We start from the raw sequence: 15,619 nt of genomic DNA on the forward strand, positions 1-15,619 counted from the left end.
TCTATTTGCCATCTTCTTGGTGAGTCCTCGGGATATGATTCTCACCAAGAAAATGTGTTGTGGCAGCCATAAAAGTCCATAGCTCAGACCTGTGCTCTGAATCCAACATTGTGTTGATAATGAAGATCCATTTCCCTGTCACAGTGACTAACTCTGACAGGAACACTAAGACAGGCCTGTTTCTATCAGATAGGAATCTTTTCTGAAGGGTGATTTTGGCTTTAAGAACTTCTCATTGGCCTGCCCCAAACTTTAGAACTCTGTTGTTGACTGAGATATTTTCCTACCCAATGTTCCTTTATTTCCTCTCTTTCAGAGGTCAGACCTTCAGTGCATTCTCAAGATTCTTCCTGCTTCCTCTCCCTTCCATAGTATACATTTTCTCAAATACATTTCCACACTCATCATGGTGTTTCCTTCTAAGAAGACTTTGAAGGATTAGCCAAAATTCTCATTTGAGGTAGGAAAATTTCATTTACCATCCTACTACATAAGCTGTGGTTTAAATTTTGTGATATTTTATTTAGTCCAAGGTATCTGAAACAAACAGACAAAAGTTTTTTGGGGGAATCAATGGCATTTGAAGAAAAATCATTGCAGTATAGATTCTTGGGATAATTCCCCAGGTTTCTAGCTCAGTTTATTACATAAATGGAAACGTAGCCATAAAAGAAACAGCACAATAATAGAAAACTGGGAATGGAACTGGAAATTCAGCTATTTGATTCCTGAATTCATTCTTCTTCCTTACAGTAATAGTTTCCTAAGGCTGCTGTAACAAATTAGCACAGTGAGCAGCTTAAAATAACAGACATTTATCCCTCACAGTTCTGAGGCCTAAAAGTCTGAAATCAAGGTGTTGGCTGAGCCACCTTTCCTCCTAAGACTCTGAGAGAAGATGCTTCCTTGCCTTTTCCAGCTTCGAATAGCCCCAGGTGTTCCTTGGCTTGGAGCAGCGTAACTCCATTCTCTACCTCCGACTTTACATGGTTGCCTTCCCTCTTTGTCTGTCTGTCTATCTCTGTGTTTCTGCTCATTTTATTAGGACACTAGTCACATTGATTTAGAATACATCCTACTCCAACATGACTTCATGTTAACTTTACCAATTACTATTTCCAAATAAGGTCACATTCACAAGTAATGGAGGTTAGGACTTGAACATATGTTTTCTGGGGACACAATTCAATCCATAATACTTACTAATGATGGTCTTGGATACATCCCTTCATTTCTGCCTTTTGCTTTCTTCATCTAAATAATATAATAAAATATCTTATTATACACAAGAGAAAAGTATTATTACTCCCATTTTTCATTCAAACAGAAGGGTCCTTGGCCATAACATCCTTGCTCTTTTCTTCTATTAAAATTGCCTCCAGTAATCTTTAAGGTGTTTTCAGCTCTTAATTTTATCTTTATACAATTGGAATTAAAACGACACTTTGTCTAAACCCATATTTTAACTGAGTACGGATTTGTTGTTGGTGAAGGGAATCATTTTATTGGACAATTTTAGTTTATATTTTCATTGGCTGCTTTACTGAGCCTCATCAAACGTATTTGCTATAGAACTGCAGTGGATTAATCCTGAATAAGTAATTTGGAAATATTTTTATTCATTTCTATGGAAACCATCTGTTTGGATTTTCATATATCAAGATCATAGAGATTTGTCCCAGTCCAATTGCAATCTTAGTTACAGCAGTGTCGGCTTACATATTAAGGGCATAGTTTTGCTCTGATGGTCCTTCAGAAATCTGTAATTGGTGTGGAACACTGACACTAACAGAATGTGTTTTATGAGGTCCTGTGAGTTAGGCTTCTGCAGATTAGTGAAATATTTCCTGATGAAACAAGCTCTTTGGAATTTAGTAACACTATCTGCCTCTCCCATTAACTACTCATTTTGCACACAATCCAGTTGATGTGCCTTTGCTGGTGTTTTAAAGAATCAAACCTGAATCTGAGAGTCTAATTGATATCTGAAGTAATATATACCAGACACATTTGACTTTTTACTTCACCACAAGGGCTGTTTTTCATTTTAGGATGAGCAAATAATTCCTTTTTCTATTTTCCTCATATGGAACACATCCTTATCCTTTTATTCTGGGAATATGTCATACAGATGCCAACATTACTTTATACTTTCCACTCCCAAGTTTGAGGACTTTTTGGTCCATGGTGTCTCTTTTTCCCTAAAGATTTCTGAGAGGGTTGAATGTTTTTTGAGGTTAGATGTTGGAGTGCATGGTCCAGTTCTGAAGAACATGAGCCCTGTTAAAGAAACAATACTACAGAGAATGGTCGAAAGCTCAAAGGATCACGTTAGAAATTTAAGTCACAGATTTAAACCCTAGGACAGTTTATAAATACCTAAAATTATCTCTCTCTCTACCTATCTTGCTATGCCAAATTATTTTTGTGCAAATTTATTTCTGACACATTGATTAGATATATTTGACTCACAATATAGAAACAGTATTTAATATGCCCAAAGTATTGTACTTCCAAAGAGTAATAGCATATTATGTCTCTAAGAAGCCCTGGTGACACAATGGTTAATCTCTAGGTTGCTAACTGAAAGGTCAGTGATTTGAACCCACCAGCCGCTTTGCACAAGAAAAGACCTGGTAATCTATTATTTCAAAAAGTACAGGTTAAGAAATCCTATGGGGGCAGTTCTACTCTGTCCTATAGGGTTGCTATGAGTTGGAACCAACTCAATGGCACACAACAACAACATTATATTCCTATATATTCAGTGTCATGAGGTAGTTAAAAAGTCAAACCAGAGGTGCTAAATCCTTAATGTGGAAAGAAATCATACCTGTTTTGATCAGCTTTATGATCCCTTCATATTGTGTCTGACTACCTTAGTCTTTTACTTGGAGTATTCAGTCCATTTATTTTTAATGAAATACTGATCTATTTGATTTCACATCTATCATCATACTATTTGCTTTCTATTTGGTCTGTTTTATATTTTCTCCTTACTTTTGTATAGATTAAACAAATATTTTCATTATCTCATCTTTCTTCTTATTAATTTTACAATTTTTTAAAATTAATCTTTTAGTAGTTAACCTAGAAATCACTTGACTTATTATAAATTATTACTTTTAGCCCATTCCCTAAATATGCTAGAAACATAAAGCCTTTTAACTCCATTTACCCCCTCCAGCTTTTTTAATTACCTGTCTATATAATTTAAATTCCACAAAAGTTTACAGTTATTTTTCATATGGCAAAAATTCATTTATAGGGACCCACAAATCTATCCTTTTCTTTGTTCTTTGTTCTTTCCTGTTTTTTTTCAGTATTTCCATCTCTGGTAAATTATTTTTTCCTGAAAATCTCCCTTTGGTATTTCTCTTAGTGCAGGTCTACTTTTAATGCACTCTCTCAGTTTTTGTCTGAAATTGTTTTTTGTTCATTTTTAATTATCAAAATATATGGATATGGAATTCTGGGTTGGCTTTTATTTTCTTTTAGCATTTTTAAAATTGTCATTTTATTGTTCTCTGCTTTCATCATACTGTTGAGAACTATACTGAAACCTCATCATTGTTTCTTTAAAGGTAATGTGACTTTTTTCTCTAGCTATTTTAATGTTTCCAGCTCTGTTTGTTGTTTAGGAGTTTTACTATAATGTAGTCAGGTGTGGTTTTCTTTGTTTTATCCTGCTTGGGATTTGGTAATTTTCTTGAATCTGTCAATTGATGTTCTTTAATAGTTTTGGAAACTGTTATATAGCTTAGAATTCCAGAAGGAATTCTAATGAAACATACATTAGACATTTTGAGCACGACCCAGAAATCTCTTTAACTTTGGTATTTTGTTCTGGTTTTCTCTCCTTGCTTCATTTTGGGTATTTCCTACTATTTGTTCTCCAGCTCACCAATCCTGTGTTTTTCTATATGTAATCTGCTGTTAGGTACATTCATTGAGTTCTTAATTTAATGTACTGTCTTTTTTTAGTTCTTTAAAAAAAAATAATTTGGTAAAATTCTCTGTCCTTTCATGTATTTTCCCCACTTTTCCTGTATTTCATTTAACATAGCAATCATAGTTATTTGTGTTTTTTTGCTAACTTAAAAATCTGGATCATTGATGGTTCTATATTTATTGTGTTTTATTCTATTATTATAAATCATGTAGGGGTTTTTTTTTCATTTTTTTTTTTTTAATGTATATGCTTTTGGTATAAAAGAACTGTAATGGCTCCATATAATTTTACCTTCCCCCAGAAAAAGTTTCTCCTTTACACTGTTATGCAGATAAAATGAGGAGCTGATCATCTTAATTCAATCAGAGGTTGACTTTAGTTGGCATTCATTTCAGTAAGAATCAGTCTACATTGGTTTGTCTCTATTTTTTTTGTTGTTGTTGTTATGTGCCGTCGAGTCGGCCCCGACTCATAGCGACCCCTCCTTGGGTTTCCGAGGCAGTATCACTGTGGAAGTAGAATTGCCCAACCTTCCTTCCGAGGAGTGGCTGGTGGGTTTGAACCGCCAGCCTTCTGGTTAGCAGTCAAGTGCTTTAGCCACTATGCTACCAGAGCTCCCTCTCTATTTTTAGGGCAGGCCTTTTTAGACTTTTGACAGAGAGTCTGGCCTTTGTCTCCTCAGCCCTGAAGACTGTAGGAGATTCAGTTTTTTTCCTACAATGGATTTCAGCTTAAACTCTTTATCCTTTTAATTTATGCAACTTCAAAATTTGCAAATATTTGAGGCAGTTCCCTTCACCTGGCAAGTTTTTAGTTCTTGAGCATTGCAAGATTATGGAAACTTTTTCTCTCCTTTTTGGAAGTTTTTGCCTAGCTCCCTGTATTCCTGTGCAATAGCAGAACTCTACACTGTCCCTTTAGGCAAAACTGGTTGCTTGCTTATGAATCCTCAAGTTTACATTTTTTTTCACTCTATTTCTGTGTGACAAATAAAACTCTTGGTGGCTCCTCTTTCCTACCAAATAGATCTCTGCCTGAGTGAATCATAATCATCAACTTGTGCACAAAGTCAGAAAACGCCCCCAGGACATTTTATCAACGTCATCTTCAGCTCATTTCAGAACACTTTTCTCCTCATTGCTCAAGCAGTTCTCTTTAAAAGCATTTAGAAAATAACTTGTTTATTTTTGTTAGTTGTAGTGAAATTGTTGGCCTACTGTGCTCTACTCATTCTATCTGTACGTGAAAGTCCTTGTCTTCACACTTTTTCATCACTTACACCACAATTTCAGAACATTAAATTGTGCTCCTGAGGAACCTGTACATAGACCAAGAGGTCTGAACAAAACAAGAGTATACTTCATGGTTTAAAATTAGGACAAGTGTGCACCAGGGTTATATCCTTTCACCACACTCATTGAATCAGATTATATGCTGAGCAAATAATCTGAGAAGCTGGTCTATATGAAGAAGAACATAGCATCAGGATTGGAGGAAAACTAGTTAACAATCTTCAATGTTAGATGGTACAAACTTGCTTGCTGAAAGTGAAGAAAGCTTGAAGATTACTGATGAAGATCAAAGACTAAAGCCTTCAGTATGGATTACACCTCAAGATAAAGAAAACAAAACTCCTCACAACTGGATCAATAAGCAACATCACGATAGAGGGGAAAAGATTGACGTTGTCAAGGATTTCATTTTACCTGAATCTATAATCAATACCTATGGAAACAGCAGTGAAGAAATCAAAGGACATATTGCACTGGGCAAATCTGCTGCAAAATACATCTTTACAGTGTTAAAGAACAAAGATATCACTTTGAGGACTAAGGTGTGCCAGACCCAAGCCATTGTATTTTCAACTGCCTCATAGGCATGTGAAAACTGGACAATGAGTAAGTAAGACCTCAGAAGAATTGATACAATTGAATTATAGCATTGGTGACGAATATGGAAAATATCATGGACTGCCAGAAAAATGAACAAATCTGTCTTGGAAGAATTGTAGCGAGAATGTACCTTAGATATGAAAATGGCCAAACCTTTGGCTCTCACACTTTGGTCATATTGTCAAAGGGGACCAGTCCCTGGAGAAGGATACCATGCTTGATAAAGTAGAGGGTCAGCAAAAAAGAGGAAGTCCCTCAATGAGATGGATTGATACAGTAGCTACACGGATGAACTCAAACACAGAAATGACTGTGAGGATAGTGCAGGACCGGGCACTGTTTTGCTGAGTCAGATTTGACTCAACAGCACCTAACAACAACAATACAATTTAATACACTACTCTGGAGAGGATTATTATAATGTCTCCTATCTAATACATTTCCACATAAAACTAGTTTGTTTATTATTTACTGTATTTTCAAGGATTACCTTTCAAACACCAATTGAAGAAAACAATTCATTTATTTATTACATATTCATCAGGACTGACATTTTATGCTCCTTTTGCCTCAATCTTCACTGATTCCCTCAATTTGACATAATCTCTTCCTTTCTGGAACTCACACATCAACTTATTTGAATGTCTTTATTGTATATACACCTTGCATTATAGTTACTAATGCAGACTTATACTCTTCATATCACACCATAGAGGTTTGTTGACAGTGGAAAGAATAAACCAATAAAATAATGACAGAATAATGCTGAAGGAGATACCAAGAGAGTTATTACTCATCTTTATTGTTTGTGGAAAGATAACCTGGAAAGCAATATTTGTGATTTTTTATGTATTTATTTATTTATTTATTTTTGAGCTGCAGGATGGAATTCACCAGTGTATCATCCTATTTGGGTTCTTGGGCAAAGATTTTCATTATAATAAAGTTTTTGTACAGCTGAATATGAAGAATGGTATGAGTACCATGCTCTGCTAAAAGGACTAACAAATCTGTCCTGGAAGAAGTGCAGCCAGGATGCTTCTTGGAAGTAAGAATGGCCAGACTTCATCTCACCTACTTTGGTCAGGTTGTCAGAAGGAACCATTCCCTGGAACAGGATATCATGCTTGGCAAAGTGAAGGGTCAACGAAGAAGGGGAAACCCCTCATCGAGATGGATAGACACAGTGGCTGCAACGATGGGCTCAGGTATAGCAAGGATCCTGAAGCTGGCACAGGACCAGGTGGCGTTTTGTTCTGCTGTGCGTAGGGTTGCTATGAGCTGGAGATGACTTTATGGCACCTAACAACAACAACAACAACAAAACCTGAAAAGGGGATTTTACATTAAAAGTCTGTTTTTCACAATTATTAAATAGAGGAAACATGGTTAAATGACAAAAACAACTAGCTTGTCCCAGTGTACACTTAACATATCTTCCTGTCAAAGGCTGTTGTAGAGGTTGTCATGTTGGTAACAGAAGTTTTTGAGAAAATCCAGGTGCAACATACATTTTCAAGATTATGAGTATAAAGTTTCTGAGCCAGAAATGATTCTGCTAATCAAGAGATTTGAGTGCCCCTAAAGTCACCCACGATCCATTATATGAGCACCACGATAGGCAAGGCAATGCAGGGAAACAACATTTCCAAGTATTGTCTATTCTACAGCAAGGGACTTAGTTGAAACAAGGCATAAACATATCAAAACACTGTCAATATGGGAAATATGTGATAGGTACTGTATGAACAGTACAGATAATACATATTCTAGGAGTTTAAAGAGATGACGATCACTTTAAGACTTGTAGCCTCAAGGGACTTTGATAATCCTTTCCTTCCTTCCTTCCTTCCTTCCTTCCTTCTTTTCTTCCTTTCCCTCCTTCCTTCCCTTCTTTTCCCTCTCTTTTCTTTCCAGCCTGCAAGTTGAATTAACACGATCAATCATGCTAGAAGAGAAATCAATTTAATATTCCATTCCAGTTCAGCTGGATTTAATTGTCTGAATTTCTTTTAGGAAAAACTTGTAGGGTAAGTAAAAAACTTCCTGCCAAGCTATATGAATGCCATCTGGCTTGAAGTGGCATCATGGTGGTCTGAGTCCATTCACAAGGAAAGTACAGTTTACCACAACTATTCTGGAAGAGCCTGGAGGTGAAGGGGGTTACAGTATTTTTCATCAGAAATGTTAAATGAGGAAAAGGACCAGAGATGAACTGAATAAACATTATCTCTGGAGAGTCACAGCCTTTATGCATTCCAATGTATTAGGGTGAAATAATGTTAGTAGTTGGTCAGAACATGAACTGTGGAGTAAAATTGATGGGAGGACATCAGAAAGACCATTTAAGAATACTGTATGAGGACTGTCTGTGACACTAGTACATAAATCAAAATTTGCCAGTGTTTGAACAACTGTTAAGTGTACTATGAAATTATTTAAATCTATAAAGGTCATTTAGTAACATGGAAACATGATTGTGAAATGCTAGACATTTAAAGTGTCAAGATGTAAATTCAATTGTACAAAATGCAAAAAGTGCAAATAACCAAGACTGGGAAGAGTTCAGGTACTAAAAGATAAAAGTTGTGTTGGATAGTGGACTAAAGATATTTTTCTTTTTTCCTCCTACATTTCACACGTTTTCATAACTAAGTTACACTAAATTAATAATGCTTAGAAATAGTACTGTTGTTGTTGTTGTTGTTGTTATGTGCCGTCAAGTCGGCCCCTACTCACAGCGACCCCTCCTTGGGTTTCCAAGGCAGTATCACTACGGAAGTAGGACTGCCCAACCTTCCTTCCGAGGAGTGGCTGGTGGGTTTGAACCGCCAGCCTTCTGGTGAGCAGTCAAGTGCCTTAGGCACTATGCTACCGTTAGTCAACAAATATTTTATGGTTTCCTAGGATGTGTGAGGCTTTAGGGTGGGTTCAAAGACATATTATATATTATCTCTACCCTCATGGAACCCTGGATCTATAAGAATGCAAGACATATGAAATCTTACAAATAGGGTGGAAGAGATAAAGCAAGAGAGAGACACAGGGTTGAAGAACACTCACACCATGTTGTTGTGATCATGAAGGCTTAATGAAGGAAAGGTGGACTTTGAACTGAACGTGAAGGACAGGATTTTGATAGACAATTTTGAGCATAAAATGACATTCTCTGCCGAGAAAATGAGTGAGCAAAAGGGAAAAGATGGAGAAGCACAGCCAATGTTAGTGAAAAAGCAATGGTTCACTTTGTTCAATGAACAGAGTTGTTGTTGTTGCTGTTAGGTGCCACTCAGTTGGCATCACCAACTGACTCACAGCGAACCTATGTACAACAGAATAAAAGATACTTTGATTGAGTTTAACCATGGTAGTGTAGAGTCTAAGGCAACTGTCTGCTAACCAGAAGGTTGGCAGTTCAAACCCACCAACCACTCTTCAGAAAGTTGGGCAATCTAGTTCTGTAGTGATACCACCCCAGAAACCCAAGGAGGGGTCGCTATGAGTTGGATCCAAGTCAACGGCACATAACAACATCAACAGCGATAGACCTGGCTGGGAAACATTAAATTCTCCTAGCGTGCAAGGCTTCAGGAACTTCTCCTGACCCTGCATGATTCTTTGCCAGAGGGTTGCCCACCTGCTACCTCTGCTACATGCCTCAATTACTCCTATAATCTCCCATAGCCACTCTCCTTGTTGTTCCTGGTGTTAGGTATTGGTGAGTCAGTTTTGACTTCTAGTGAACCCATGTGACAGAATGGAACTGCCTCCCAGCTTTTATAGGCTGTAGCCTTTTGGGGAGTAGATTGCCAGGTCTTTCTGGCACTGGGTAGGTCTGAACTGCCAATCTTTTGGTTAGCAGTCAAGTGCTTTACAGTTGTGCCACCAGGAATCCTTCCTCTCTCCTTGCCGTGCACACATTTTGCCAGGTTTTTTTTTAAGAGAATAAAATGAAATACTATGCATTTAGATAATTGATTTAATTCACACATTCTTTAGAGAGTATGCAGGTGTTATTTAGTCCATATGGTGCTTATAGAAATTTCTATAAATATCTTGCTATTAGAGCTTGGATGAATTACTCCTTATTATAACAAATCAGATACAACTCACTTTTAACTCACAACATTTTTCCAGAAGTAGTCTATAAATTGTAGCATTGTCCATACTATATACATTTACATATTATAGGAAATAAACTTGCAAAACATATCTGAAGAATACAAATGTTTAAGCATTTACATATTATAAATCTTCAAAGATTTTAATGTAGGGATTTATACCTATGCTTTATAATTATGAATATGAAAGACAGTTGAATTAGTACATAAAGTTTTTATTTAAAGTTTTCCCCTTTCAAGCAAGCTCCATTTACACATTCTAATACTGTACAATATTTACATTCTCTGCAACTTATTTACTCACTTTTCACTTTCTAATAGGTTGTATCTTTCTGAAAAAACTGTAAGTTTTACTTTTAGTTCTCATAAATGCTTTTATTTATTTTGGCTAAAAATAAAAAATAAGAGGAAGAATCAGTCTAAGGAAAGCAAATATTCTCATATAAACTGTGACTTTCAGAAGAAATGGTGACAGTTGACAATAGATGATTCTGATCAGACCTTGTTCTCTTCATGATACCAGCTGGGGTTTTCCCACAAAGTTCTGGAACTTTTCTTTCTTTCTATATATTCAGATGCTTTCAGGGAAAAAGAAATGATAATTGATTGCACTGCATATATATATTTATATATGTATATATTTTACAACGGATCCTTTGGATCTGAACATACGAATAAATACAAAAACAATGAAGATTGCACTTTACTGTAGAAACGGCATTGAATTCCAGTATACCCACTCCATTTTGACATGCTCTGCAATGAACTCTTATCCCCAAGGTATTTCAATCTGTGGCTTCCCAAATTGTTTTAAATGGCACCTTTGTCGAGGGATTCAGCAACATCTCTGAATGATTAAAAAAATATATATCTTAAGTTTTTATTTACTCCTAATTGTTGTTTTTTAAGCTGTTAAGAGCTGGAAAATCAAATTCATGTTCCTGTCAGTTTTTCCCATTTGATTTGCCAAATGGAGTTTATCTCATACTCCCTTGTCCTCTGCTCCTAAATTCCTCATAGTCCTAAAGACAGCATAGCAATTGCTCACTTAACTTGGTCCAGGCATTGCTGGTGATAGTAAAGAAAATATGATGAGTTGGAAGACTACTGAGGGTAAGTCATATGCTTTTCCTGAGCATTCTTTTAAGTAATGCTGTGTTGTGTTTTTAAAGACAGAGAACCAACTTGGATTTCAAATTCATTCTTTCTGTCACTAAATTTCTGAAAGCAATTTCCCAATTTTTATAAAGGTTAGTTAAGTTTGGGTCAGATGTGTTAACCAACAGAACCTCTTCAAAATTGTATGACTAAGTTTCTCTGTCAAATAACTGATGTAGTCACTCCTTAGATATACTACACAAGTTGAGAATGCATAAACCTTCATGAACTGAATAGAGACATAATATATTTTAATCTTTCGCATAAGATTAAAGACAGAAAAATAATGACTCTGGCTAGCCTAGAACCCACAGGGCAGAAAGCAGTTGCTATAAGAGACAACACTAAAGACAACGTCTTTGTCTTCTCTCATCCCATGAGGTGATGTAAGGGCAGAAGGTATCTAAAAGGAAGTTGTATAGAAACAAAAATTCCCCTCTTTACTTTTTTATGATTTTCTAGAACTGTGTAGCTTATGGAGTATGTGAAATAGCCAAAGGTTAGGAATACAGAATCAAGTGGCAATTTCTGTAATGCTGTATATGTCTTTAGGTGGGTCAAATTTTGCATCATTCATGAACACAATATCCCCAAAACTTCGACATAGATCACATGCAGGTAGACTAAAATGCACAATACTGATCTTAGGTTTCTCTGGGGGGAAGTCTTCAGTATTTTATCTTTCTCCTTTTAAAAGTTAAATCCACATGAGAAGTTTCTGTAAAGCTGGACAATTTCAAACCAGTCTGAAATGGAAGAGTCTGTCACCATGCTAAGTTTGGTGTGATCTGAGTTACAGACACAGTATCTGTTCAAGAACAGGTCACTTTCATCTGTGGTTGCTTAAAAATCATTCATCAGAAACCAAGGGTGGATTTCGGCAGTTGTATCATTAGAATGCATGGTTCCAAGTATTATGATGTCACCTGTCACTGCTTCCTAGAGTGTGTTATTGTTCATTCCAGGGTTTCCTGGTGTTATTTGTTGTATGGTACACAAGCGGGCAGGATAACTGTTGCACAGGCAGGGCCTGCAAGGGGTTCTGCTACATCTCCTTCGAGTTCTGTCCAGGTTCCCTTCTCTGGACAATAGCATATTGTAGATGACTTGTAGGCCCCCTGTAATGCAGAGCAAGGAACACTTAGAGAAGGATGTTCAGAGAAATACAATGCTAGTATTATTTATGATATATTTTATAGTGGAAAGAAGATGGCTTCTCCGCTCTTGCTAAAAAATTCTAAATGGAAGACATGTATTTTAGCTGTTTGATTCCAAGGGACAATTTGGAACTCTAAAGATTTCAAATTCTTTTTTGCATATTTGTGTAACTAATACCAAAGTTAAGTACCTAGAACATCCTAGGTGCTCAACAAATCCTTCAAAATATTTGATCAAAAATTGAAATTATCCAGCTGGCTTAAGTTAAAGAAGCCAAATTCACCTTAAATATTCAAATAATTGAAGTAAACTAGATTTTTGATTGTTACTTCACTTTTCCATTTTACTTCACCACTGTAGTGAATCAGAGCTGGGATTTAAAATTTGTTTTCAGTTAACTGGATATGAAGGTTTGCCCACTTCTCACACATTGATTCATTTACTTTTAAGAGGCCACACAAGAAATGCAGAATGTTTTTAATCTTGTTTTCTTTGCCAGCCTCAGGGGCTAGTATTTGTGTTACAGTTGCCTCCTCAAAACCAAGAAGGTTTGTTTTCATCACAGGCAACAACAACAACAACAACAACAAAAAAAAAACAATCAATGTAATAGTCATTTTCTGAAAGCATATTCCTGGTATCTGGTTCCTAAACATACACATACCTTTCTGTGGCTACCAATTGATACCAGTAAATAAGCACACGTGTGACTGACTATCTAGGCATATGTCAATACGTATTTGCCTCCATGTAGCTAATAACTTTTAAAAACTTCCCCAGAACTTTTTATCACCACTGTGTTTATTGCAAAAGAAATAAAAATAATTGATACTAGAACTCCAAATTAACCTTATAAGATCAACATGTATAAGTAGAAAAATATAAAAGCAACCATCATTTTAGAAGCTCATAGCTAGCCTTTTGACATCATGTGTCTCCTGATGTGATGTAATTTGAACTGCACAGTCACTTCCTCAGGAGTTCTTGCCAAAGGAGAAAAAAGCTGAACAATAAGAAGGAGCTTAGCTCTAACTTGTAGTCTATAAGAAATATGCAAACAGGATTATTTGAAATGACACTAAAAAGTCATTAGACAATTCCAGAATGTAGTCTATATGATAACTAACTCTGCTTTATCAACAAGTTAATGGAATTGAAGAAAAAAAAGTGGGGTGGGGTACTGTTTTCAAACTTATTGTGCTTAATGAGACATACTAACCAAATATGTGTAGAACTTATTGTACTCTGATTTGGACATACCAATTTGAAAAGTACATTTTTTAAAATCAATAGGAAAAATGTGAATATGGATTGGATATAAGGGAATTATTGTTCATTTTATTAGGTGTGATACTGATAGTGTACTTATGTAAGACTTTTTTTTTTTTTTTTTTGAGATACATAAACCCACTGCCATTGAGTTGGATCCAACTCATAGCCACCTGATACTGCCTTGGAAACCCAAGGAAGGGGGCGCTATGAGTTGGATCAGACTTGACAGCAGTGAGTTTGGTTTTTGGTTTTTGGTATCACTACAGAAGTAGATTGCCCAACCTTCCTTCCGAGGAGTGGCTGGTGGGTTTGAACTGCCAGCCTCTGGTTAGCAGTCAAATGCCTTAGGCACTACTCCACCAGAGCTCCCTTTGAGATATATACTAAGCATTAAAGGTCAAATAACATGGTGTCTGGGATTTGCTTCAAATTGTTAAAGTTTTTAAAAGAGGTGATAATAAATGAAGTAAGTACAACAAACTGTTGATGAATATTAAAGCAGCATGGGAGGTTAAAGAAGAACCCTTGTAGTTTCAATTCTTGTATATGTTTGAACATTTTCAGGTTAAAAAGAAAAATGAAAAAGGAAAAGCAATGGCAAATTACAAATCCTAAAAAGCATTGAGAGACACTGAATAATTAATTTTCATTTCTCATCCCTTACTAGTCAAAAACTGTTCAGATTCTCTTATTCATACAAATTCAACAGAATTCTTACACAATCACTTCAGTTTGACTTGTAGATGGAAAGCCAGAATAAAAAAAGCACGAGGATTGACACAAACCAAAGATCTCTCCTGTCCTATATTACCGTCGAACACATAGCAAGTTGGCTCTAGGATAAACTAACTGATTCTATTTTACTACTTAAAGTAACTTACTGCTTGCATATAAATAAGCATGATAATCTAAACCAAAAATATCTCTGGAAGTCATCTTAAAACCAAGCATTAGTTTAGTTTAATTAGTAAAAAAAGGTCTGCCTTGAACATTGTGGTATTTTAAGAAGAATCTACATGGGATCCCAATTGACAACAGCAACTCAAAAGATTAGAAAGGAACCTTAGTGGACAGTCAGTTTATGTTAATGGGGGACAGATCACTCCAAAAAGCGAGGGTGAGAACAGTTGCACAATTTGAAGAACACCATCAATGTCATTGAATTGTACGTGTAGAAATTGCTGAATTGGTGTATGTTTTACTGTGTATATTCTCAACTACAGCAACAAAATAAATAACATCTAGAAAAAAAAGATAAAGATGTGAGACATCACACATTTGGAGGGAAACAAACAGAAAAGTAAGCACAAACAAGAGTAGCATGATGAGGTCAATGTGGGCATGTACCATACTCCAGCTGTAGCCACCGACAAGGTAAATGCTGTCATCCAGCACTGCACAGCCAGGACCACTTCGACCTTCTAAAATGGGGGTCTGGAGAATGTTCCACTGGTCACCTTTTGGGTCATAGCATTCCACAAGCATGACATCAAGATGGGAGAAACCTGAGTGACAGAAGCAAAATGGAACCACATGAGAACCAGAAGGCCGGCAGTTCAAACCCACCAGCCACTCCTCGGAAGGAAGGTTGGGCAATCTACTTCCTCAGTGATACCGCCTTGGAAACCCAAGGAGGAGTCGCTATGAGTTGGGTCCGACTCAAAGGCACATAACAACAACAACAATGAAAGGTTAAGAGTTGTTAAAAACAAACAAACAAACAAAAAGCATGTTTAGAGCCAGGAGGTATATAATTGTTTATTTAAAGACTCATAAATGCATACATTAAATGATGATACTGGAGCCATGTGACAAAGACCTAAAAAGCCAAACTCTTCAGAGTTCTGCATTAACTTAAAGCCAAGATGTCTAACTATATGTTATTTTTTCTCTTTTTTGTGATGATTTTGGTGATGATGATGGGTAATGATGGCCTTAGATAATAAATTCTCCCCATGATTACCAAAAGTGCTTTTAGTCAAAAGGTACAACTTAACAATATGTCATTAATAAACATTAGTTAAATGGGCTGTTGCTGAATGCCTTTGAGTGGGTTGCGACTCACG

General features: G+C 36.3%; 1 protein-coding gene across 1 annotated transcript in view; it reads right to left on the reverse strand.

Moving 5' to 3' along the window:
* Positions 1 to 12,100: 12,100 nt before the first annotated feature.
* The window catches only part of KLHL14 (kelch like family member 14), a 135,881-nt gene continuing 132,362 nt past the window's right edge, over positions 12,101 to 15,619 (reverse strand). The window contains exons 7-8 of the mRNA XM_007945635.2: positions 14,901 to 15,058; positions 12,101 to 12,241 (exon numbers count right to left, since the gene is read on the reverse strand). Of these exons, the coding sequence (XP_007943826.1) occupies positions 12,101 to 12,241; positions 14,901 to 15,058 (299 nt within the window). The remainder of the gene's footprint in view (positions 12,242 to 14,900; positions 15,059 to 15,619) is intronic.

Source organism: Orycteropus afer, unplaced genomic scaffold, assembly GCF_000298275.1.
Source record: "Orycteropus afer afer isolate SDZICR_OR568_19922 unplaced genomic scaffold, OryAfe1.0 scaffold00141, whole genome shotgun sequence".
In the NCBI taxonomy this organism is placed as follows: domain Eukaryota; kingdom Metazoa; phylum Chordata; class Mammalia; order Tubulidentata; family Orycteropodidae; genus Orycteropus; species Orycteropus afer.